Here is a 26,789-nt window from a genome sequence, read left to right on the forward strand (position 1 = left end):
CCCCTCCCCCTCCCCTCCCCCTTCTCCCCTCCCCCTCCTCCCCTCCCCTCCCCCTCCTCCCCTCCCCTCCCCCCTCCTCCCCCTCCCCTTCTCCCCCCCTCAGCACCCACGACACATTTGTTACATCGGCCACACACGGGCTCAGAGAAAGTTCAGTTCCTGTTAAAACGCACACGCACACACATGCAAGCACACACCCACACTCTCACGTGCATGCACACGCACACTCACACACTCATACGCACATCAGACAACACAGTGTCTGAATGTTCCACGTCTCTTTCTGTCTCCTGTTTGGCACTTGTAAGCAAGACACGTTTGTGGGAAATTTTCAGCCTCTGCTTCAGTTCAGTGCCTGGACTTTCTCACTTTTCATTTGTTTATACTTTGAGGTACTTTCGTGCTACCCCCTGCCCTAAAGCATCATTTTGAAATTTAGTTTCATTTTCTGCACTTCTGAGTTAAGAAGTAAAAGCCCTTATGGGAGTTCTTCCAAGTCCCAGGGAGGATGCCACGCCGGACGGGACCAGGAATGTTTGTCTGAACTCGAGATGCCCTTTGGGTGGGGCCTCGACTTGCCCTCCTGACTGAGCAGGAACCACCTTGCGAGTCCCTGGGAAGGAGGCCACTTGCTGTCTGCCCAGGGCCGGGTGCTGCAGCCATGGTCAGAGGGGGACGTGGGCCACGGTGGGAGAAGGGAAGGAGGGAGGGAGGGCAGTGACAGGTGCCATCTGAGAGGCAGGGTCAGGACCCAGTGGATGCTGTGAGGAGGAACTTAGTCCCCGGCCGTATTTAGTCCTCTTAGTACCCAGTAGTACTTAGTCCTCAGTGGAGACAGCTGCTGAGCAGGTACTTAGCACTCAGTAGTGCTTAATCCTCCACAGCAAAAGCGACAAGACAAGCAGCTTAGTGGAAATCTGGTCTCCTGTGTGAGGCACATCTTGTGTCTGAGAGATTGCAGATCCCGCTGGAGCCTTGCAGGCCCCTCTTCTCGCAGGTCCACGTGCATTTTTAGGAACGTTGAAGGTGTATCATCTCCTTGACTTTAAAAAATGTTCCGAAATATTTTCCTACTCAGCAAGCACTTGAGGGGCCCTGAAGCTGTGATTTCTCATCAGGGGAACTGTGGGCCATAGAATGTGAATTTAAATCAATCACAAGATTCCGGTAGAATCCTTCCCGGTGGACCCAGACCAGAGGGGTAAGAATTTCAGGAAACAGTGTCATTATGGTGAGTGTGGCTGGGGTGACTTGTACTTTGAAGTCTGTATCGAGGGCAGTGAAAAATTTGAAATAAAAGGCGGAGTCCATCAACAGTCTGCTCTGAAATTGCCAAGCCCAGCCTGGTGCTGGAACGAACTGATAAGATCCCATGAGCTGGAAAACCGTGAAGTCTCCATTGTGAAGGTAGACCTGCGTGCTTGCCGGTCCTCAGCACAGAGACCACTGTTACGGGGGCTCTAGCCCGAGGGTGCCTGCGTGAGACTGTGTGAGCCAGCACCACAGATGTGCTTGGGGTCTGTTGCTTTGGAAGTGACATCCTAAGAGTTCCTGGACTTGCACGGGGCCCTCCACCAGGCTGTCAATGCAGCCTGCACTCACTCCCTGCTCCGTTCATGAATGGTCGAGAATAAGGACTTTATCTCAATCGTTTAATGGGGTTTTTCTCATTTGCTGTTAGAAAAATGTGGTTCCCCGCTGAATGGGTCTTCAACAGAGTAATAGGCTCTGGTAAGTGCAGAGTTTGAAGGAGATGCAGCCTTTAATCACACCGGCCTTTCTGGTATGGCTGTGTTTGGGGGTTTTATTTAATAGCTCTGAATACGGTTCCTTGCTCTCTCTACCTCCCTTCTCATACTTGTTTAAAAGACCAATTTGCTGGATTTATGTCCTTGTGACTCCCCCTTTTTCTCATATATTCCCCAGTCATTTTACTGGGCCTGTTAACAGGGGAGAAGTGGAGTTACCCTAAGCCAGTTTCCTCTGCGTCCACCGGAGTCGCAGGCCTGAGACGAACGCTCTGAGTCCCACTGAAGGGGCACGGGAGCCCGCCTGGCTCCCTGAACTTCCCGCTGGTGTTTTTCCCTCTTGCATGGAACGTGTAGCTCTGGTGGGGACCCTGTCCTTCCCTGGTGACTGCAGATGGCCTGCTTGTCGGGTCAGACTCTCCAGCTCCACGCTGCCACTGCGCCCTCCTCACGCGAGCAGGTGCCCGTGGTTAGCGAGGCTGCGTCACCAGGCGGCCGAGGGAGACTCGGGGCTGCTGTCATCTCGCTGGGTGGTGGCTGCGCTGCATCTCTGCCCTGTCCAGCAGTGGCAACACGAGTCTCACTTTGTGCACCCGCCCAGGCAGTAGCTAGGAGAGCCGTGTGAAGTGACTCAGACATCATTTGATGTGTCCTTATTCTGGAAATGGAAGTCTGCGGTGAGATGAGGGTGGTGGCTGGGGACCGTGGAGCAGCGCTGGGGATAGTCAGGTCCCCGTGTTGACCCGCCAGTAGTGAAAATGGGCGAGAGCGCTCACCTGTGCCCCGCACATTCCTGACGGGATGATGGCCAGGGCGCAGGTGTTGCAAGGAGCGAAATAAAGCATCAGCCTTAGGAAGGGATGGAGGAGGGGAGGAGGGAGGGGGGGAGGGAGGGGGAGGGGAGGGGAGGGGAGGAGGGAGAGGGAGGGGGAGGGAGGGGGATGGGAGGGGAGAGGAGAGAGGAGGGAGGGGAGGGAAGATGGGAGGGGAAGAGGGAGGAGGGGAAGGGAAGGGAGAGAGGAGGGAGGGGAGGGAGGGGAGGGAGGAGGGGAGGGAAGATGGGAGGGAGAGGAGAACCAGGCTCCAGGGCTCATTGTGAGGGTCGTGGCTGCAACCGTGTTTCTGTCACTCCAGTAAAGCGGACTTGCGCACTCCTGTCTGGCCGGTGTGGTTTGCAAGCCCTGTGAGGCCGACACACTCCCCGTTGTGAAGTTTCCTGATATCCGGGGAAGGCACGGAGGACCTACTGCTTTGTGAGTGACGGCAGAGGAGGTGGTGGCCTCACAGGGGTCTCTGGGCCCACGAACGCCTGCAGCCTCTTCCAGGAGGGGCGTGATGCGGCCTGGGCTCAGCATCGGGTGACCCGTGGACAGATGCTGCGTGGGCTCTGCACCTGCTGTCACAGCACTGCCCCGCCTCTGTCCCACATCCCATGTCACTGGGTCCCTGATTTGTGGCCTCTTCCAGGTCCTTTGTTACTCAAGGCCTGCGGTAGAGGCCCTCTCGCTGCTAAGTCACTCGCTGGAATGCTAAGGCTGCTGCTGGGCCGGTGGAGCTCATGTCCCGGGGGAAAGGCCCCAGCTGGCCCCCTCCTGGGGGACTTGCAGTACAGTAGGGAGGAAGTTCCCATTAATGAATGGGGGAAAGGGAGCCACAGAGCAATGAGTCAGAAACCTGAGCTCTGGAATAAGGTAGTTTCCAGCAAACAGGACTCCTGCTCAGACTCATGTCGGGTTGAGAGGGACGATGAGCCAGGGAAGGAAAAACGCATTTGCAGTGGGCAGGTGGGCCGAGCAGACCCTTGGGGTAACCTCCTTGCCCTGCCTGAGTCCTGCCATGCTCTGCTTTTGCTGCCAGATAAATCCACTTTCTGTTTTTAAAAATATTTTAATTTTTAAATGTATTTATTTATTTTTGGCTGCACTAGGTCTTCGTTGCTGTGCACGGGCTTTCTCTAGTTGCAGCGAGCAGGGGCTACTCTTCATTGTGGTGTGCAGGCTTCTTACTGCGGTGCTTACCGCGTGCTCTAGGCACGCGGGCTCAGTAGTTGTGGCGCACGGGCTCAGTAGTTATGGCACATGGGCTCAGTTGCTCTGCGGCATGGGAGATCTTCCCGGGGATCGAACCCTCGTCCCCTGCATTGGCAGGCGGATTCTTAACCACTGAGCCACCGGGGAAGTCTCCACTTTCTTTTAAATTGATGAATAGGGTTTGCTTGGCCAGGGAAACGCAGGCAGGCTGCTTCCCTGACTCCTGGGAACCTTCAGGTGGAAAGTTATTTGCTACCGAGTGGGATGAATAAGTTATTTACAACCAACTCAATAAATAAGTTGATTATCACAGTTTTCAATGTGAAAATGAAGTGTGAATATATAATAACGAGACTGATTTCTTGTATGGCTTGTAAATTGTCTCTGCAAACATTTTTCAAAGAGGCAGAGAGAATTATCTTGACCGTATGGTGCCATCCGTGAAAGTCCCGGATGTGCAGGTTCCAGCCTGACTCACTGCTTACTGCAGTGCCTGGATCTTCCACAACTATGAACACCTGAGTTAAACCCGCTCGGGCTTAACTCTGTTGCCTCTGACCTGGAGCTCCCCGGTCTCCGGACCAGGCTCACACCCGCAGCCTCAGGGATACACTGTGAGTCTGGACTCTCCTCATAAAGGAGAACTGGCTGTCGCCTATGGTCATCCTTTCGTTTCTTGTCGAGAAGACGCCCCTTTCTACCTGGGGTCGTCCTCCATAACATTCCCAGGTCACTCCTTGCTGCAGGTTCGGAGCGCTGTGCTCCTCTCCAAGGACAGGCAGCTCCTGCCAAGGGGTGGCCTCCAGGTGCCTACCACCATGTCTTCCCATGAGCCTGGATCCTGCCAGCGCTGCTGTCCCCCCAAAACCTGCTTGCCGCTGAGGGCCACCCTCTGTGACCTCCCCCCTCCGCTCTGAGGTCCCCCCTCCCCTGTGAGGGCCCCTCTCTCTCCTCTGTGAGGTCCCCCCTCCCCTGTGAGGTCCCATCTCTCTCCCCTGTGAGGTCCCCTCTCTCTCCTCTGTGAGGTCCCCTCTCCTCTGTGAGGTCCCCCCTCCCCTGTGAGGTCCCCTCTCTCTCCTCTGTGAGGTCCCCTCTCCCCTGTGAGGTCCCCTCTCCTTGTGAGGTCCCCCCCATAAGGTCCGTCCTCCTCCTTCAAGATTTTTTGTTCCTAGTGGTGCAGCTGCCAGCCTTTGACCTCACCTGCCCCTTTACTGCAGCTCAGACCACCTGCACCATCAGTCCTTGAGAGCCCAACCTCATAGTCTCTTGAAATAGACAATTTTTGTTTATTTATTTATTTTTGCTGTGTTGGGTCTTCGTTTCTGTGCGCGGGCTTTCTCTCTTTGCGGCGAGCGGGGCCCACTCTTCATCGTGGTGCGCGGGCCTCTCACTATCGCGGCCTCTCTTGTTGCGGAGCACAGGCTCCAGACGTGCAGGCTCAGTAGTTGTGGCTCACGGGCCCAGTTGCTCTGCGGCACGTGGGATCTTCCCAGACCAGGGCTCGAACCCGCGTCCCCTGCATTGGCAGGCAGATTCTCAACCACTGCGCCACCAGGGAAGCCCAAAATAGACAATTTTTACAACTCTTACCCAATGCTTTTTTCCTTCTCTCTACTATCTTTAACTCATTATTCACAAATCATTAGGATAAAAACAGGAAGTACTTAGAAGAGTGCCTGGCTCATGGGTAGATATTTTTATTGTTTTAAAATTAAAAATTTTTTCATGTTGTTATTTTATCATATTTCTAAGACAGAGTTGTTTTTTTTGGTCCTACTCAGAACGTTTTTAAGGCTCCGTACTGCATGCAGAAAACGCCAGCCCTTCCTCGTGTGGTGTCCAGGGCCTCCTGTGGCCTCACACCAACCCTCCACCCGCCTCCGCGCCCTCGCTGGACTCGCGCCCTCACCAACCGTGTCAAGCCCTGCCCTAGCACACCGTAACCTTTTTGGATTGGCTTTTCCACTCGGCAGAATTTTCTGGAGATTCATCCAGGTTGTGGCTGTGTCTGTAGTCCCTCCCTTTTACTCCCTGCGTCATTTTTGCTGCTGAGTACTGGTCCATGGTGTGGATGGACCTGTTTGTTTAACCCTCACTCACTGGATGGTGTCTGGGCTCTTTCCCGTTTGGGGTATTATAAATGAAACTGCGATAAACATTTGTTTGCACGTTTCTGTGTGAACGTTAAGTCTTCGTTTCTCTGGAATCGGTGGCCAGGGGTCCAATTGCTCGGTTGTATGATGTGCGTGTTTCGTGTTTAAGAAACTCTGCCAGACTTCTTTCCAGAGTGGCTGTACCAGTTTTCAGTCCCACTAGAAATGTAACAGTGGCCCAGTTTCCCCAGATCCTCGGCAGAATTTGGCGTTGCCGCGATGTTTCATTTCAGTCCTTCTGAGAGGTGTGCAGTGATGTCTCGTGTCTGACGGCCTGACGGCCAATGATGTGGAACAGCCTTTTGTGTGCTTATTTGCCATCTGCACATCCTCTTCGGTGAAATGCCTCCTCATGTCTTTTGTCCACTTTATAATTGGATTTTTTAATGTTTAATTCTCAGTGCTCTGTAAACTCCAGATAGTAGAGTCCCTTGTTGGATATGTAGTTTGAATTATTTTCTCCCACTCTGTCTTTTCCTCCTCTTAATAGGACCTTTCACAGAGCGGAAGTTTTTAATGTTGACGAGATCTAGTTTATCAGTTTTCCTTTTATGGACGATGTCTGGTGTCACGTCTAGGAACTTACTGCTTAGCCTCAGGCTCTAGAGGTTTTCATCTTTCTAGTCCCCTAAGATTGTTGTTGTTTTATGTTTTGCATTTACATCCGTGACCCGTTTTGGCTACTTTTCGTGCGAACCATGAAACCTGTGTCAAGGCTCCTGTTCTGGCCTCTGGATGCTCCGCTGCTCCAGCACTATTTGTTGAAAAGGCAATTTTTCGACCATTAAGTTCCTTTTGCACTTTTGTCAAAAATCTGCTGGGCGTTTCTGTGTGGGTCATTTCTGGGTTCCCTGTTTTGTTCTGTTGATCTCTTTGCGTCTCCTCCCACCAGTGCCACGCGGCCTTGACTACTGTGCCTATTAATAAGGCTATAGGCATAGAATTATTAGGTAGAATCACTCCTCCCGCTTCATTCTTCTTTTTCCAAATTGTTTTAAGTTCTCTAGTTCCTTTGCTGTTCCACATAAATTTCTTGTCTGTATCTACAAAGAATTTTTCTGGGATTCTGATAGGAATTGTGTTAAACTTGTATATCAATTTGGGGAGAGTTTACATCATTATTATGCTGCGATTTCCAGTCCATGAACACATTATGTCTATCATTTATTTAGATCTTTGATTTCTTTCATCAACATTGTGTAGTTTTCAGTGCACATGTTTTGTTAGATTTACACCTAAATATTTTACTTTGTGAGTGACTGTAAATAATGTTTTAGTTTCAGTGTGCTCATAGCTAATATAGAAAAATAATTTATTCTAGGAGGTTTTTGTAGATTCATTGGAATTTTCCATGTGGAAAATTATGTCATCTGGAAATAGGTACAGTTTTATTTCTTCCTTTTTCACCTGCATGACTTTTATTTCCTTATATTGCCCTCTTGCACTATTGAGAACTTTTGGCTCTGTTGAGTAAAAGTGGTGCAAGAGGACATCCTTGCCTTTTTCCTGATTGTAGTGGGAAAGCTTCTAGCTTCTCACCATTAAGTATGATGTTCGCTGTAAGGCTTGTGTAGACGTTCATCGCCAAGTTGATGAAGTTCCTCTCAATTTCTATATTTGTGAGAATATCCATCATGAAAAGGTGTTGAATTAATTGATTTATTTTGGATTAAACCAGTCTTGCATCCCTGGAATAAACCCCATCGTGTACAATTATTTTTATATATTGCTGGATTTTATATGCTAATATTATGGTATGGATTTTTATGTCAGTATTCATGAGGGATATTGGTATGTAGGTTTCTTTTTCTCTTTTTTTGGTATTGTCTTTGTCTGCTTTTGGTATCAGGTTAATATTAGCTACCTAAAATTAATTGGAAACTATTTCCTCCTTTTCTGTTTTCCAGAAGGAATTGTATAGAATTCATATTAATTCTTCCTTAAATGTTTGGTAGAATTATCCAGTGAAACCATCTGGGTCTGGAAATATCTTTTTGGGAGGTTTTAAATTATGAATTGAATTTTCATAAGGGTTATAGGGTTATCAAATTATCTATTTTCATATTGGATGAGTTGTAGTAGTTTGTGTTTTTCGAGGAATGGGTCCATTTCGTCTAAGGTGCTATGTTTATGTGTGTAGACTTGTTTGTTCCCTTATGAGGTCTGCAGGGTCTGTACTGATGTCCCCTGTTTCGTTGCTGTTATTGATAATTTGTGACTGGTCTTGCTTTTTCATTGTCAGTCTTGCTAGAGGTTTGCCAATTTTACTGATCTTTTCAGGAAAGCAGCTTTTGTTTTCACTGATTTCTCTATTTTTTAAATTTCAATTTTGTTGATTTCTGCTCTTTATTATTTCCTTCCTTCTAGTTGCTTTGGGTTTATTTTGCTCTCCTTTTCCTAGCTTCTTCATGTGGGAATTTAGATGATTGATTTGAGACTTTTTCTAATGTAAGTATTTAGTGCTAAAAGTTTCACTCAGTGCAGCTTTAACTGTGCCCCACAAATTTTGATATGCTGTATTTTCATTTTCACTCAGTTCAATGTATTTTTTCCCTTGGATTCTCTTTGACCTGTGGCTTGTTTAGAAGTGTTGTTTAAGTTCCAAGTGTTTGGAGACTTTTCTTGCTATATTTATGTTACTGATTTCTAGTTTGACTCCACTGTGATTGGAGAACATACTCGGAATGATTTTGACCCTTTTCACGTTGCTGAGTTTTATTTATGTTCCAGGATATGGTCCACTTTAACTGGGTGAAGATGTACATGTTTAGGAGGGTAATGGGGATGATGGCAATGTAGAAACTTCAGTCAGTTTCTGCTTCTAATATTTACAGCCCTGTTGCTTGGTGTGTATATATTTAGGATTGCTATATCTTCTTGGCAGATTTACCCTTTTATCATTATGTTATGTCCTGTCCCTGGTAATTTTGTTTGTTATGAATACTAATTTATCTGCTATTATGATAACCACTGCTACTTGTCTTTAATTAATGATATATCTTTTTTTATCCTTTTACTTCAACTTGAAAGCTGGAGTGAGTTTCTTATAAACAGCATATGGTTGGGTCATGCATTTTTAATACACTCAATCGATGTTTGTCTTCATTGGTATATTTAGCCCATTTATATTTAATGTAATTATTGATTTGTTAAGACTTAAACTCCTATTATATCTTTTTGTTCTATTCTATTTTTTTGTCTGTATTCTTTTTCCTGCATTCCTTTAGGTTATGTTCACCGTTTTTTACAAATGCACTTTGATTTATCTGTATTGTTTTTGAGTGTATCTCTTGATAGCCTTTTTAGTAGCTGGTATAGATAGTACATACATTATATATAAAACTATCGTAGTTTACTGGTGTTATCATTTTACCATTTTGAGTGGGGTATAGAAACCTTACCTCCTTTTATGGTTTTCCCCATTTATTATAATTATTTTAAATATTTCCTCTACGTATATTTAGAAGCACATCAGACAGTGTTATCATGTTTGCTTCAACTGTCAAACATAATTTAGAAAGCTCCGAAGAAGGAAAGCTTATCGTATTTACTCACACCTTTACTTTTCATGCTCTTTTTCCGTCTTGGTGTTCCAAGTTTCTTCTATCATCACCTTTCTATTTAGAGAAGTTCATATAGCAATTCTTTTGGGATAGGTCTGCTGGCAAAGTATGCTCTCATTTGCATTTATCTGAGGATGTCTTCATTTCCCTGTCATTCCTGAACAGTGTTTTCACGAGGTATCCGGATGGGTAGACTTTCAGGATTCTGGATTGACAGCTTTTTCTTTCAGAACTTTCATGTGGCCTCTGTGGCTTCTGATGAGAAATCCTCTGTCATTTGAATGATGTTCCCCTCATAGGTAAGGTGTCATTTCTCTGGCTACTGTTAACATTTTCTTCTTTGCATGTGGTCTTAAGAAGTACAGTCATCATGTGCCTTGGAGGAGGTTTGGGTTTATTGCATTTGGGGTGCTCAGCTTCTGGAATCTTTAGGTTTATGTCTCTTGCCAAAACTGAGAAATTTTCAGCCATCATTTTTTTGAGTACCTTTTCAGCCCTGCTTTCTTTCTCCTCTCCTCCTGGGATTCTGATGACATGAAAGTTAGATCTTTTGTTATAGCCCCACAACCCAGAGGCTCTGTCCCTTTTTTTTTTTTCAGACTATCTTCTATTGTTGAAATTGGGTGATTTCTGTTGTTCTCTCTTCCAGGTCACTGATTCTTCTCTCTGTCCCCTCCATCCTTCTATTAAGTGCGTGCAGTGAGCTGTTTATTTTGGTTATTGTATTTTTAAATTATAACATTTTCACTTTTTTTTTAATATTTGTGTCTTTATTGAGGCTTTTCCCGTTGTTTCATTTGTCTCCAGCGCACGAATGTTCACTTAAGTGTTTCTGTCACGGCTGCCTTATAGTCTTTGTGAGATAAGGCTGACATCTCAGGTTTGGTGTGTGCTGACTCTTTTTTCCTTCAGTTTGAGGTTTTCTTGGTTTTGGTAAGAGTGGTTTTCTGTTGAAACCTGGGCATTTTTGTATTATGTTGTGAGTCTCTGGATCTCATTTAAACTTGTGTTTTAACTGGCTTTTTCTGGCTCTGCTCTGCTGGGGTAGCAGCTCTGTTACTGGCAATGGAGGTCGAAGCCCAGGTTCCCCACCAGGTCTCTGCTGGCACCTGAGGGAGGGTTCTTGTCCTCGCTGCTGGGCAGCAGGTAGGTGGGAGTCTGAACTCCCCACACGGTCTCCACTGGCGCACCAGGGGGTGGTTACCACGCAGTGGGGAGGGAAGTCCCCCTCCCCACGTGGCTGCTCTGATGACGCTGGCAGAGTCACTCTGGCCTCACAAGGGAGGACGCCCAGGCTCCCTGTCGGCCTTTGCGCTGTTTGGTGGGAGTGGAGCTGTACTGTCTGCAACGTGCTGAGTCACCTCTCCCCGGGCCCTCCAACTGGAGAGAGGTAACTGCAGCTGGGCCTCATTGACACCAGCGTCGGTGGCTGGTTCAGTTCCAAGTCTGAGATCACAGCCCAAGGGAACCCCAGGGGGCCCAGCACCTGTTTCTTGGGTCCCTGAGTCCCTAGCCAGTCTCTTTCCACACTGCACAGCCTTCCACACGCATAGTTTCCAGGGATTGGCTGTACCTGGTGGGAACAGTGTCTTCTCATCTTCCAGGCCCGGACCCCCTCTCCCCAGGGCTTTACCTCCTCTGACTGGCCTTGGAGAGAACTTCAGGGAGGACGTCTAGGCTCCCGGACCTACACCTTCCTTTGTTTTTCTATCCAAGTGCCCAGTTCCTGCCTGCTCCCAGGAAAGCTGAGAGATCTGGGCTGGGGCTCAGGTTCCCCTCACGGCCCGTACAGACCACCTCGATCAGGTGCACCTGTTGCAGCTGAGGCCTCCTCACAGGCCTCAGAGTTGGCACAGCTTAGACTTCTGTGCTCTTTAGATGAAAATATTACTGAAGTTGTTATTTAAATTGTAAAAATGATTCTTTTTCACAGAAAGTTCTTTTCGCGCTCGTGATTTTTTCTGTTTCCTGGTGGATGTTGACGTGAAGACCGTCCCTTAGGGAATGGTGTGGTTAAACCACGCCTGTTTTCTGAGCCAGCAGTGCTAGATGTTATGCTGCTGTTGCAGATGTGCTTCCCATTGTGAATACTCCTGGGAACGGACCGATAATAGCTGCACAAACACATTTCACGTGGGGCGTTTTCTAGTTGCTGTTGGCAGATGGAACAAACTTGCTTATTAAGCACATTGAGTCCTGAAGTTAGGGTAGCGGTGCCAGTGGGGCCGGGTCTCCCTGCACGGCCCGCGCTCGAAACGTCACGTCGCAAACTGAGCCGCTTGCTGGTTGCTGTGGATGGAGCGGCGGGGGGGGGGGGGGGGGGAACTTCCCCACAGCTCCCACTTTGGATAATGCCATCGAACCTTCTGAGATTCAGAACTATTCCAACTGCTTGAATCTTGCCGCTTGTAAATTTTAAAAAAAGTTAGATTTGCATTTGAAAACATATTCCAGTGTGTTCATGAAGGCAGCTTATGTGTAAGAGCCGTGCTTTTCATTCCACCCAGAATATGTGTTCTCAGTGAGTTCTGGACCTTCTGGTACCACGCTCACACACACACACACACACACAAACAAGCACAGCGGTCCTGATGTGAAGATTTTGGTAATGTGTTTTCGTACAAGGCATAAAAATATATCTCTGTAATTACATGATATTTAGTGATTAGATAATTACGGATAATTGCATGGGGTAGTTCTAAGTGCTAAAGTGTTACCATAAGATCTAAAATGTACAAATTGCATAATAATTATTCTTAGGGGTTATTTGGTAATTCTGAGCATAATTATCATGTGATCTGCAGTGCATGTAATTAATGCATAATCACATGGATTTTGCCTTCATAACTACTTCGCCCTTGTTATAAAGCTCTTTGTCATAACATTTGAGTATAAATATAATGTAATTGGCTCCCAGATACAGTACATTAAGCCCCGTGATAATTGCTTTCACAGTAACAATAGCCCTTATTTCACTTCAAACGCGTGGCTCTTAAGCAGGGCGGGGTCGCGAAGAACAAGTCGCCAGGGCGTGGAGGCAGAGTGGCGCTGAGTGGCGGCCACTAGGCGGCTTCTGGGTTAGGAATGTCTTTGCTGTGACCAGACCTTTCCAGGTAGAAGAGTTTGCATCTTTGACTTGGAGCCTCTCTTCTAACGGCGGCGCGCGCCCCTGCCCTGCAGCAGCCGGCCCCTGCATACAGCAAAGCACCCACCGCATTTCAGGTGGAGGGGCCGCAGAGGGCTGGAATTTCTGTAAGGAGAAGATCTCGTAATAAACTGCAGTGAGCGGGACCTTGCCCGATGGATGACATTGTGGGAGAACACCTGGAACAGCAGCGGTTACTCAGAGACGGAAACGGGAGCTCTGGCTCGACTTCCATGTCGTTAACGCAGTTCCTGCAACTCTCCCCGCAGGTCTCACGTGGCAGGATGGCTACACCCAGCACGTGATGGCGCGGGAGCTCGCCAGCCTTCCCCAGACCTCCCCGCGACGCCCAGAGGCCTCCGGCGCAGCCAGGTAAAGTGGGCTCGGTTTACGGCGCTTCGCCGGCAGCCCTTTTCCTTGTTTCACGCGGCAAAGGGCCCTGTCTTTCTGTGTAGACGTTCCAGGAGGCTGGAACGTGTGTGACGGAGCAGCAGGGACTCCCCCCACGGGCTGCTGGCCCTGCCCCGGGTAAGGTTGTAGGAGCGACCCGCCCACAAGGGGCCGTCCTCACCAGCAGATGTGCCCCAAGGTCCTCCCCGCCTTCCTGAGACCCTCGGAAGCTCTGCATCTTCAGAGCCTTGGTGGAAAGCAGAGGAGTCAGTAATTCTCACTTCCCTGGAAGAATTTATGTCCACTTCAGTACAAAAAGCAAATTAAACCGTGAAAGGCGTGCCGTTCCCCAAGCACGGCAGCCCGTGTGAGCTGGTTACATTCCATCTCGTCCTCTCTGCACACGTGCGGAGGTGCAGACGCCTTGCCCACTCGTGCGGGGGGACACAGACCCCGGCAGCTGAGGACTCGGCCCACAGACAGAGCGCCGGGCGCGGGCCGCCTCGACCCCGAGCCGGCGTTTATACAGCAGGGAGACAACCTTCCCCCCAGGCTTCGCTTGGAAGTCCACTCTTCCCTCAGAGAGTGAGTTTTCTCTGTCCGTAGCCTCAGTTAAAATAATCTCAGTGACAGAAACGTCAGCCGTCTGCCTTCCTGCCCGTGCTGCCCGAGGAAGCAGCTGGGCCACCAGGTCCTGCAGGATTAAACGCACCAAACGTGAAAGCACGTTCACCGTGGCGGCTCTCACTGGCCAGACCGTGAGTTTCTTGAGGGTCGGAGCTGGTCTTTCTTGCTGGTATACTGAGCTTTAACAAGGAGAGTGTGCCACTGTAGTCTGTTCTGTAAAAACAAAACACAAAAACCAAAGTCAAGCTGTCCTGAATTTCCATTTTCATCTGGGTGAGTTCAGACTCGTCACGCTGGTCTTTCAATGCCATCTGGGCATGTCAGCACCGCCCGCCGCTCCTTCCCTCCTGGGAAGATGTACCTGAGTGGAGTGCACTGTCCCAGACAGCCCTGACCTCCACTGAGGAGGCCAGAGGGCAGAGGGATAGGAGCATTGGGCAGACGGAGCAGGAACAACTCTTTACATAGTCTAGACAGTCATCAAGTACGGCGGAAAGGCCAGACTGTCGTCAGGGAAAGAGCGCTTCCAGAGAGAAAGCCCTGAGAAATCAGACACTGTGAGACCACGGACAGACACCTGGGTCACCACGTTCTTACCAGCGTTAATATTGCCATTTAAAATAATTGTCCATTCATTATGAAAAATGGTTACTTCACTGTTTTAGATTACAAGTGAGATTAAAAGTTTACAAGTACACATATGTAGGGATTGGAATTCTCTGTATGGATTTCCTGTGCGTGACCTTTGTCCACATACAAAGTATTTTTTGTATTTTTCTGCTTGGTTTCTTTCTGCATAGTCTTGTTATTTAAGGCTAGTAACTCTTCACGTGCCATATTTTATAGAAGTAGCTTTCCGGTCTGTTCCGTAGATGGCATGAGGTACAGTTGCCAGCGGAAAGGGAGCTCATAGCCCTCTCGAGGTGGGAGTTCTAATTTCTTCCTTGAGGGTGTTAATTCCCTCCCCCCTCGCCCGCTCTGCCCCGGAGAGATGGGCTTCCTGGGCGGCACCAGCAGGTCCTTGGCCTTGGGCTGGGTGGGTTTGGCCGTGGTGCACCCCTGGCTGGGAGGGCGGGAAGGCATCGCACCCAGGGCTCTGCCCAGGTCATGGCTGCTTGGACCCCCGCTGTGACCCATTAACTCCTGCCTCCCATAGACCCAGCCCTTCTCCACCGTCAGCCTGTCGGTTCTCTTGGTCCTGCTCTGTCTTTGCGAACAGTTCCTTTATGAAACTGCTGGACGTCCCGTTTGGAGATGCCGTGTGTCCTATGGGGCCTCTGCCTGGTGACAGGAATCCTGGTCACCCACCCTCTTCTTCCTCAGCTTTTGTCAAGGTTACAGGATTGTCATGATACACACGTAATAGCTTTCCTTCTTTTCAAAAACCTTCTGCAAAACTTTCTTTAGTGTTGAAAATGTCTGCTGCCTGGTATATATTTTTCAATGATCTTTCTTTGTAGGTAAATCTCCTGACACTTCATTGTCTTCTGAGATTATTGGTGAAATATGCCCACAGATTTTACATTTTGCAGAGAACTATTATCCTTTTCATAGGGATTTAGGGATTTCCAAATTTGTTAACTTAGTGTGAGTCACAGTACTGTGTTACAATGTAAAAAATCATTCACCATGTGTGTAATTATCACACCTTTGCCATTGATTTTTCTCTTTACCCTTTTAACACAATTTTTAACAATAATTATCTCTTGGACTTTTCTCTTTCTACCATTCTTAGATTTATTGTTTTTATGAAACTTCTTGAACTGAAAGTTTTGTTCTTAATTTTATTTATTCATTGTTAAAAAGCAGTGAAATCACTTAAGGCTATGCATTCGCCTATGAGCTTGGTTTTGGCATCATCCTGTAATGTTGATGGGCTCATTTGCTTTTGTTCTAAATTATCTGTAATTGTAATTTTATATCCTTTGGGAGCAGTAAGTGTAGGCTCTTTCCTTTGTTCATATTTATGTGCTCTTGTCTTTAGACTTTAAATCAGTGTCTAGTTTTATTACATTTTAGTTAGAGAATGTGACATGTTCAGTTTTTACTTTTTAGAAATTTGGGGTTCTCTTTGTGGCCTAGTTTATACCACACTTTTATTAATTTTCAATGGATACTTCAAAAAACTATTGTATCAGGCTTCCCTGGTGGCACAGTGGTTGAGAGTCCGCCTGCCGATGCAGGGGACACAGGTTCATGCCCCGGTCCGGGAAGATCCCACATGCTGCGGAGCGGCTGGGCCCGTGAGCCATGGCTGCTGAGCCTGCGCGTCCAGAGCCTGTGCTCCGCAACAGGAGAGGCCACAACAGTGAGAGGCCCGCGTAAAAAAAAAAAACAAAAAACAAAAACAAACTATTGTATCCACTATTTACAGTGTACGGGTTTTTATATATAGTTTATAATCATATATAAAATTTATAATTACGTATAAATATAAATTACTCAAAATCAAATATCCTTATTTATATTTTTATTTATTGAAATTTCTCAGACAGAAACTATTTCCATAAATTTTCCTTCCATTTTTAACATACTTTGCTTTACGCACTTTGGGGTCTGACGTTCAGCCCGTACGCACTCGCAGCGTTTCTCCTTCACGGCGGATCATCACACCTGCTGCCGTTTTTAAGTGGAGACTGCATCATCTTTAGTGCTTTTCGTCTTGATCCCACTTTTCTAAACTCGGTATTACACTCCTGTGTTGTCTCTGTTTTGCCGTCTAAGTAATCCTTTAAAATTCTGCCCTTCGGAGCCTCTTACGTTGCATGCAGCCCTTTGGAGCCTCTTACGTTGCATGCAGCCCTTCGGAGCCTCTTACGTTGCATGCAGCCCTTCGGAGCCTCTTACGTTGCATGCAGCCCTTCGGAGCCTCTTACATTGCATGCAGCATTTATAAATGGCGTCGGGTGGCATCTCTTACAGCCCCTCTGGCCAGAGGCCCCTGATCTCTCTGCTGCTTTCCTTCCCTCTCTGGCCTGTGACTGGTCTACGTTCAGCATCTTCAGTGTTTGTAACTATGTATCTTACTTCAGATTCAGTCCGTGGCCATCACCTTTAGGCTTTCCAGGCAGTTTTTGAAGCGACAGGTCTGAGTCACTATTAATGGAGGAATCCCACCTTCGGACCCCCCACCCCCTTCCCAGCGCATCCCTGGCGCCTGGCACATGCCGTGTACAGGTGGGTGTCCAGCCCAGAGCTGTGGACTAAAGAAGGAAGGAAGGCATGAAGGGTCTTGTGACACTTTTGTTTATTACGTGGGTAACCACACCGACCAAGAATCCTGCCTGACCTTCATTCCACAGGGTACTTCCAGAGCTTTCTGTACCCTGTAGATGTGTGGATATCCACAGTCAGCAATCTTGTGACAGAACAGGTGACCTGAAAAGAGATGAAGGAACTGGCCCCAAACCAGTGACACATTCAGGAGGTAGCAGTAAGCTCAGAGTGTGGTGTCAGGACACCCAGCCCCAGTCTTGGGGGGAGCAGAGCAAGCCTGCCTGAGAGCCTGGAAGAGGCAAAGCCGTGTCGTGGATGCTGCGTGAGGGACAGATGCCGGGAGCCTGGGGACACCCTCTGCTGAGGCCCCTGATGGCCAGAACAGATGGGGGTGGGGTGGGCAGCAATGTTATGGAGGACTTGACTGAGCCGTGAATTCTGTTTACGTGAAAAATAAAATGGCACCGAAATGATCATTAGACAAGGTTGGGATTATGGAGAAAGGAGTGAGAACCAGGTCACTGTGTGCTCTTTGCAAAGATTCTGTTTATAATTCGGATTTTTTTTTTTCCTGAGCACATTAGGTGACAGCTTAAAGCATCCCATGTTATTGGAGCCTGCAGGTCAGTGCAAGGAAGTGGGAAAGGGACCAGTGGAGACCGGCGTGTAGGGACTGCATTCTTAGTCTTTTGAGGGAGAAAATGTACACTTAGAAAGTTGTGACCTACTTCAAGCCGAACGACAGGGCAAAAGTCAGTCTGCGAGCTAACTGCTACAGTGTCGCACACCCAGAGATGGACGCGCTCTTCGCTGCTGTGACGTGTTACAGTGTCACAAACAGTCCTCCAGCAGCGGACACGCAGGGAAGATGAATGAGACAATTTCAAGACACATTTATGAGGTGGTTCTATCTGCATTGATTAGCAATTAGTGAGGACAATAGATAAAGTACCAGAAAAGTAAATTGACTTCAGTTAAATTACACCCAGAACATGAAATTTCATCCATTAAAAAATGGTCAAGGAAGCCGTAGCCGTGATTGAGGTGCAAAGAACCGTGCAGCCCCTGATCGTTTATATGCCTGTTAAGTCTGAGCCAGTGTAACTTGAAAAGTGCATCAGAAATAAAAACAGGACAGTTTTATCAATCGCAATAATTAAACACAAACGTGAAGATTTTCTGTAAGTCCCAGCTTCTATGAAACACGTACAGATATCAAACCCCTACCATTCTTGAAAGTGAGACTTTCTACATGGAAGCACTAGCCGGGAGCCTGTTCTCGTTACTCCACGTGGGAAGTCTACAATGAGGTGCACACCCGCCTAAAACCCCAGTACATTCCCTAAATCACAGTAAAGGCCCGCATGTAAGGAACAGATTGTCATGTCTGGATGTCAAATACTTAAAACATTGTTTCCTGGTCCCTGGAAGTGGATATGGTTGTTAGCAAACAGGCACTTTATTTGTAGTAACACAGCCTCACCCAACATCTGCAACACACATAGGCACACACAGATACACACGGACACACACACACACGACACACACACACAGATAAATACATATACATACCCAGGCACATACAGACACACAGACATGCAGACATGCACAGACACACACAGAGACGCACACAGACGTACCCTCATAGACACGCACGCAGGCATGCACGCGTGGTGACCCCACCCTCGGTCACTGCAGACGCCTCGTTGCCATCAGGATGGAGGTCACTTCCGTTACAGAGCACCGTTCTCACTGTTGGACTGCGGCAGAGTGCCCGGATCAGCCTGGGAGACAGACCTGAAGAGGCCACGGACGTCCCGTCCCCATGAGGAGTGGGTGTGGCCAGGGCCGCTGACCCTATAGATCCCTGACTGGGAAGAAGCCCGGTTTTATTTGTCTGGTTTCTGGGCGCAACCAGAGCTGGCCTCGCCACGTGACCCAGTGATGCGCCAGGGCTCGGTCCCCTCAGCTGGACGATGGGGCGATGATTCTTCGTCCTCAGGTTGTCGTCTGAGACGACACCAGGCCGGCGGGGCAGCAGACCCAAGCCCATCGGGATCCTGACCTGGGGCACCCAGGGAGCTTGTCTCGCTTGGGTCCTGAGCTGCGCAGGACATGGGCTCCGGTGTGCAGTGGAGTAGAGGCCGGGCAGCCGCAGTAACAGAGGTTCCGGAGCCCTGAGGCTCCCGGGCCTGGGGCTGGCGCACATCTTCTGAGGTGACCTGGGCAGGCCGGGTGGCCCCCTCCGGGCACAGGCCGTGGGCTGTATTCTAGCTACAGCGAGAGGCAGCGGCCGAACAGCAAGCCAGCCCTGCTGTGCTGGACGCGGCCCTGCTTTCAGCTCTCAGGCTGTGGGTAGCCGCAGGCTGCCCGCGTCCTCTGTCCCTCTGCCCGCGCTTACGGCCTTTCCATCCCCACCTACCCCACCCCATCCAGGCCAGGAAGCTGCAGGACGTCCACTTCTTCACGTAAGAACACCTCCTTTTCTACAATTAGCATGGCTTTTATCACACTTGGTACATTTGTAAATAAAAGTGAAGATCAAAAGCTATGTCTCTCCAAATACAAAGTCAGAGAAAAGGTGGGAATAAATGAAGAAAGCAGCGAATGCGTCCTTGTCCTTCCCACGTGCCGAAACCACACATCAACGGCGCGTAAGCTCTTCCTCTTCTGGTGGTCTGGGATATTCTTGTTCACATCTAGGGCACTTGCGGCGGTTAATAGAAAACAGAACAAACTTAAAGCCCCATATCTGCTTACATGAAGATCAAATGGGTTTAGTAGGCGAGGAAAGCCCACGTACACTGTATGTAAACATCAGGGAGCACTTGTGTGCAGTTATTTATGATTCACAAGTCACCGCACGTTTACTGAGCCCCGGCACAGAGCACAGCTTGAGGTCGTGTGTAGTCCAGCACTTTCCCCACAAACAGTGTCTGTGGTTGTCAAAGAGTTCGACAGGGACTGAGTACTGTGTTTTATATAATTTAAAAAGTGCATTTTCTTAAAAGAAAAGGAAAACAAGACATGTTTTTTCCAAGTAAGTCCATAATCTGCATCACTGCCATTCACCACAATAATCAGTTTGTTTTCCGAAGTTCACTCCCAGTGATAAACGATCTTAGTCACAGAGACGCTTTTCCTAACGCTGGAAGAGTGCCATCTGAGAGGTCAGCGGTGGGAAAGGCTACAGCTGTGAAGCTGACTCGGCGTCACCCCAGAGCCTGCCAGGTGTTTCCAGGCTTGTTCTTTCAGTGGACGCTGCTCTCAGTGCCGACGGTGACTCGGTCTCTATGCAGATTCTGGGCAGAGCAATGAACAAGAGAAACCCCCAAGAACAAGGTCCCTTCTTCCAAGCAGGCTCTCGGCATCGCTTCCTGCCTTTTGCGGTCCTCGCGCCCCGTCCTTCACAGCTGGAGGTCTTTCTCATGACGTCACTCTGACACCAGCCCTCTATCCCCTCTTCCTCTTCTAAGGACCTTGTGGTCACACTGGGGTACCGGGAGGGCCCCCCACCTTAGGGTCAGCTGAGTAGCAGGCTGATGCCCCCCGCTCTGCCCCCCGCCGCGCCATGCCATGGAACCCCATGCGGCCACAGCTTCCGGGAGTCGGGATGTGCCGTCGTGAGCACGACCCCCTCACGCAGTGCGCCCCTACCCCATTCCTCTGCACATGGGGGGCGCTGGCTGAGATGGTGGGGTCCCAGAGCCAGTGGAGGGTAGGAGCAGGGCTCTCCAGTTGCCCCTCCCCACACTGAGGAAACCTCTCTGCCACTCAGGTTCTTGCTGGGCTTGAGTAAGGCCAGCTGCTCCCCACATTCTAGTTTGTCTCCTGTCCCCGGTGGTCGGGGACGCTTCTTGAGAACATACTCTAGGGCTGGCCCTCTTCTCAGGGTCACTCACCAAGTCCGCACAGTGTCCAGCCGCCAGGCTCAGGGGGGCGCATGAAAGTTTCCAGCTGCAGTTGGTGAGAGCAGCGGGGGCCGGGCTCTCGCCACCTGGCCTGACGCCCGGGTCCCCACGTGGTCCCTGCGGCCACCCTCCCTCGCCGTGGCAGCGTCTGTCAGTGGAATCAACGCCATGCCCCATGGACTGGCTCACGCTTTCCTTTTGCTTTGCAGGAGCTCAAAGCAGAGTGTCCAGGACAAGCGGAGCCTCAGCCTGGAGGGCGACGTGCTGGCCGAGGCCCTTCAGCGCTACCTGCCCTACCTGGAGGCCCTGTCCCAGGCCGCCGTCCCTGATGTGCTCCCCGGGCTGAAGCCGGACAGGCCGCCGGCCCAGGTGACCCTCAGAGCCCCTCTCTGGTCTGGGGTGTGTCTGCCGCTGCTGGGGGCTTCCTCCGGGCACACACAGGGAATGTTTCCTATGGCTGTGGCATCACTGGGCTTTTCTCCTGTGTCTCGGGCTAGCGGGGGTGGGGGGGGAGCTGGGGAGAGACAGGGTGCGTCTCCACCCTTTCGGGAGGACCTGCGCTTACCACCTGGACCCGGGACCCGGCTGCGGGGTCCACTGTGAGGCAGGACAGCAGGAAGTCGGTGGGCACAGGGTGAGCAGCCATCCTGGTTGCCCGAGACTGTCCTGGTGTCGGCACTGAGGTCCTGTGTCCCAGGGCGGCTCTCCTTACGCAGCCTGCCCTCGGGGGCGCCCCGTGTGCGGCAGCTGTCAGGTCCTCAGTGCAGGTTCATTCTGTACCAAGGCCAGTCTGCTCTAGAGCCATCCGGGACTCGAAGCCCATTGAAAAGAACAGTTTATAGAAACGATGAGAAATCTCATAACTTTCTAGATGGGAAAGTACGCATGATTTTATGACAACCGGTTAAACCAGAGTTGCCAGCTTTTGACTAGCCTAGAAGAGACGGGTCTAGAAGTGGTGTCCAGGGCCAGAGGCCCTCATGCATCTGGAGGGTGGACTTGGGGAAAGCATGGAAGTCCAGGCGCTCTGGGCACGTGGGGTGTTCGGCAGCCACATTCACGCTTCTTTCTGCGGAAGGTTATTTCCGCCAATGGAATTTGACCATTTTAAGCCTGGTGCCGTGCTGGAAGATGGATGAAAGCCCGGGACGCTTCGCTCCTCTCACACCCCCCAGATTCATCCCAAGGCGGCCGGCCCTGGGACACCGGGGGAGCGATTTGGGCCACGCCTTCACTCGCTCTCCTGTCACTTCAGCCAGCTCTGGGCTGGATGGTGGGTGGCACACACGTGGTGGCCATGCGGGGTGGCTGAGCTCGGTTAGCTCCCTGGCCCAAGAGTGGCCTGAAGCCAGCTGGAGGGGCCTGAGTGGGCCCCTGACTCCGCCACGCTCGCCTGCTGTCGGCGCCCGCGAGACGCGGGAATTAGGAATGAGCTGCAGCGACTGTAGGGACTTGTTGACGGCGGGGCCTTTGAGCCTCCGGGAGGTGCAGTGGTGACGCAGGTGAGCCGCCGACACGGCTCCGGGGGCAGATGTGCTGCTCTTCCGGCTGCGCTCGGGCCCTCACACGGACCCGGGGAGCTTAGCGCAGAGCCCTTCCAGCCCTGACTCGTGCACACGGTGGGCCCAGCCCTGCGCGTGTTCTCCAGACGCCTTCCCCACTGGAGGAGAAAGGTGACTGCTGTCTTTGCCAGGACCGTGCATTCCTCCCAGACTGTACCCTCGGCACCGGGCTGCCTCGGACAGGAGTGATCACATCCCGACCTGCCCTCCCTTCTAGGAAACATTGATGGGGAAACAAAATGGCTGTCCCTGGTCTTGTCCAGCGTTCCGTCAGCAACGGCCACCGCCCATCAAGTTTGCCCTCCGTAATCTTTAAAACTCCCACCCAGGGGAATGACCACACCTCGTGGTCCGGGTGGACCGTGCCGGTTTGTGCCTGCTGCCCCGTCAAAATTACCAACAAGCCCCTTTTCCCTCTCAGAAATGTCCAGTTTGAATGATGAATTCTGTGGTCACCTCACCACACAGCGGTTTCAGCGTGACAGTCACAGGATTATTCGAGAATGAGCACCTGGCGGCACTTTGGCTTAGGTGTTTTTATCCTGTGTTAAGAGGGATGCTTCTCAATATTTAAAAATGCATGAAAACCTGGAACTCATTATTTTCTCTGTCCAGGGTTTAAATGAGGAGAAAGCTCTTCGTCGTCCCTGTAATACACTGAGACAGGATAAGGTCCAAGAAGCTCTTTGTGCAGACTTTTGCCCGGGATTTGGGCAGTGTTTTCTGATCCTCTCCGCTCTCAGGTGATGAAGTGTTTCAGTTGGAAATGCAAGCTTTCTACACTGATGATCTTTCAAGGTGCAACAATTTGCAATGAATTAGTTTATGAATCATCTCTTCTATGTTTGTGTCATCAAAAACCTAGCTGTCATAGACAGAGAGATGCTGTGAACTTACCATCTTTAGATGTTTAGTACTAATTACTTCCTGAAAGAAGCCAGAGGGTGTAAACTCACACTCCTCTTCGACAGAACCGCCCAGCCCCGAGCCCTGATGCACAGCTGTGCTCTTGTCATCACCAAATCAATGCAGTTACTGCTTCTGCCTTGTTAGTGGTGGAAACCAGCTCCCACTTTTATCAACCACAGTAGCGCTGGTTCATTACAGAAAACATTGCAGGTCCCAGTTTATTCTATGCCTTGGAGGAGGTTTAAACCGAAATTCATCATTTGGAAATACCATGAATTAACCGATTTATTTGGAATCCTTGTTTTACGCATTTTTATTGTGCAAGAAGCTGTGCTGGGTGCTGGGACTTCACATTCCTGCCCTCAGGATTTTACAATCTCACTGAATGAGGGAGACACAGAGATACATTTAAAAGCAGAGCAGGTGCTGTAATGGAGGGAAGGCTGAACTCGAACCAGGAAGGCACGTGGGGTCAAGGGCTTCCCAGGGGCTGGGCGTTGGAAGAGCAACCAGAAGTCGGCAGCTGAAGATGCTCAGATGAGCTCAAAGTGCAGCATGTCAAGAAGTCCCCCTGGTCTACCGCGACAGCAGGAATAAGCCAAGTGAGCTACTAAACCACAGCCTTCAAAGACAAAAACAAAACCCAGAAAGCTAGGACACAAAGAAACCTGAATGAACCGAATTCAGAAAGGGATGAGCTCATTCTAGGGGAGAGAAGACCTCCGCTGCTTTCCCACAGGCAGGAACCGCAGCGGGGAGAGGAAGAAGGCGGCCTAGGGTTTAAGGACTGTTGGCAGCGGAGCCTGGCGCAAGGGTAGAGCCCAGAGGCAGGCTGCACAGAGCACTGAGTGCTGGAGATAGGACACTGGAGGGTGGGAGAGGGGGACAAGGACCGAGAGAGGTCCTTCCAAGGAGCTCCAGGCCTTTCTGAGCACACCTCAGCCCTCCGAAGGGTTGGGATGAGGCTGCATGGTGGAGAAAGGTCTGTGAATAGCATGCAGAAAGCCAGGAAAAGAAGTCTTCAGCGACTCACAACGGTACTGGGCTGTGAATCAGAGAGAGCTCCCCTGGTTCAGAAAACCGGCAGCTGTCTGCAGAGCATGAAGCAATCCTCAGGTTGCACTAGGGCTTGGATCTGCTGAAGAAAGGGCCCCAGTCCTGCCCTCAACATCACTGTAGTCAGTAGTGACTGAATCTGACCGCCTCTGCAACAGAATCCACACCACCTTCAATGACAGATTTCATGGACTGAGCCGCCACATCAGCAGGCTGAGAAAAGAAGGGACCCTCCGCTTTCTAGGGTTAAATGTCATTTACTTCATCCTCCTTTACTCTTAAGCAAAATTTCCAGCGTACAATAACAAAGTGGGAGACACATGAAGGAACAAGAAGATGTCACTCTTGGTCAAGAGAGTAAAGAGTCGATAGGAGAAGATCCAGGTATGACTCATTCATTGGGACTATTGGAAAAGGATATCTTAATAATTAGGATAAATACGTTAAAGGATTGAGTGGGAAAGGTGGAAAAGCATAAACAAGCAAGTGGGAAATTGTAGCAGAGAGATGGAAAGAGTAAAAAAGAACCAAATGGAAATGCTACAAATTAAAGTAATAAGATCAGAAGTAAAGAATTCATTTGAGGAGCTTAATGATAGACTAGAGAGAGTAGAGGGAAGAATCAGTGAATTTCAAGTCAGCTCAATTGAAATGATCAAAAGTGAAACAAAAAGAACATATTGTAGGGCTTCCCTGGTGGCGCAGTGGTTAAGAATCCGCCTGCCAATGCAGGGGACACGGGTTCAAGCTCTGGCCCGGGAAGATCCCACATGCTGCGGAGCAACTAAGCCCATGTGCCACAACTACTGAGCCTGCGCTCTAGAGCCCTGAGCCACAACTACTGAGCCTGTGCACCACAACTACTGAAACCCGCACACCTAGAGCCCGTGCTCCGCAACAAGAGAAGCCACCGCAATGAGAAGCCTGCACACCGCAACGAAGAGTAGCCCCCACTCGCCGCAGCTATAGAAAGCCTGCACGCAGCAACGAAGACCCAACGCAGTCAAAAATTTAAAAATAAATTTACTTTTAAAAAGATTATATTGTAAAAAAGAGTGCAAAATGGAACAAAACATCCAAGATACATGGTGCAATTTCAAATAACTCTAACACAAGTATAATTGGAATCCTAGAAGGGAAAGAGAAAGAGAATGAGGCAGAAGAAATAGTTAAAGAAATAATGGCTGGGGTTTTTCCAAAATTGACAAAACTTATCAAAACATAGATCCAAGAAACTTAGTGAACCTCAAGCAAGATAAATACAAATCTAGGCATATCATAATCAAATTGGGGGAAAACCAAAGATAAAGAGGAAATCTTAAAGGTATCCTCAGGGCAAAAAGACCCCTTACATCTAGGGGAATGATTATAAGAATGAAGTCTTACTTCTCATTAGGAGACCATAAAACAATGGAAGAACTCTTTAAAGTACTGAAAAGGAAAAAAAGACCAAACAAATCCTGTCAATTTAGACTTTTATATTGTTCAAAACTGTAGGAGAAACAGGAAGAATCTGTGTCTGGAAGACTCATACTCCAGAAATGCTAAAGGAAGTTCTTTAGCTTAAAGAAAAATGATATCATATAGAAGCCAATATCTACAAAGGGGATGAAAAGAACCAGAAATGGTAAATTTGCAAGTAAATATAAAAGAAACACACACATAACATATATGAATTTTTGGATAAAAGCTATTGGATATTTGAAGCAAAATAATAAAAACGTATTTGTGGGGTTTTTAGCTTACGTGGAAGAAAACTACATGACAACAGGACCACAAAGAGTAGGTAGGAACACTGGAATTATACTGTTGTAACTGTTTGTTGATTTGTGAAGTTCTGTGATATTATTTGAAGGTAGACTGTGATAAATTAGACACATTATAATTTTTACAGCAACCATTTTAAAAATAGGTATTACTGAAGGTCAATTCAGAGATAGAATGGAATGCTAAAAATGCTTCATTTGTCCATAGGAAGGAAAGCAAGGAGGAAGAGAGGAAGAAAGATCAGATGGGTTGAATATAAAGCAAATATCAAGAAAGTAGAGTTAAATCCATCCATATCGATAATTATATTAAATACAAACGGATTAAGCCCTTCAAATAAAAAGCAGAGATGTTCAATCTGAATAAAAATTTAAAAACAAGCTTCAGCTATATTCTACTAAAGCCATCGCACATGAAATAGACATATATAGGTTGAAGCAAAAGTATGGAAAATATACACAATGGAATCTCTAAATATAGGAAAACTGGTGTGACTGTATTGATATTAATCAACGTACACTTCAAGACAAATAGTATTATTAGATATAGAGACTTTTTTAATGAGTAAATGGTCAATTCATTAAGATGACATAGAAATCTTTTTATGAACCTAATGTCAGAGCCTCAAATACATAAAGCAAAAATATGAAACTATTAGAAATGTACAAGTCCACAATCATTTTTAGAGATTTCAACTTTCCTCTCTCAGTAA

At 48.7% G+C, this 26,789-nt stretch overlaps 2 protein-coding genes across 5 annotated transcripts in view; both read left to right on the forward strand.

The window, feature by feature from the left end:
• The window catches only part of PTPRN2 (protein tyrosine phosphatase receptor type N2), a 689,065-nt gene that overhangs the window by 218,127 nt on the left and 444,149 nt on the right, over window positions 1–26,789 (forward strand). For all 4 annotated transcript variants that reach the window (XM_060305028.1, XM_030854362.2, XM_060305029.1 and 1 more), the window contains 2 exons: window positions 12,909–13,011; window positions 20,993–21,152. In XM_060305028.1, the coding sequence (XP_060161011.1) occupies window positions 12,909–13,011; window positions 20,993–21,152 (263 nt within the window). The remainder of the gene's footprint in view (window positions 1–12,908; window positions 13,012–20,992; window positions 21,153–26,789) is intronic.
• KANTR (KANTR integral membrane protein) lies at window positions 8,112–8,332 on the forward strand. The gene is given in 2 exon segments (XM_060304979.1): window positions 8,112–8,246; window positions 8,249–8,332. Coding segments are annotated over 2 exon segments (219 nt in total).

This window comes from Globicephala melas, chromosome 9 (genome assembly GCF_963455315.2).
Source record: "Globicephala melas chromosome 9, mGloMel1.2, whole genome shotgun sequence".
NCBI lineage: Eukaryota > Metazoa > Chordata > Mammalia > Artiodactyla > Delphinidae > Globicephala > Globicephala melas.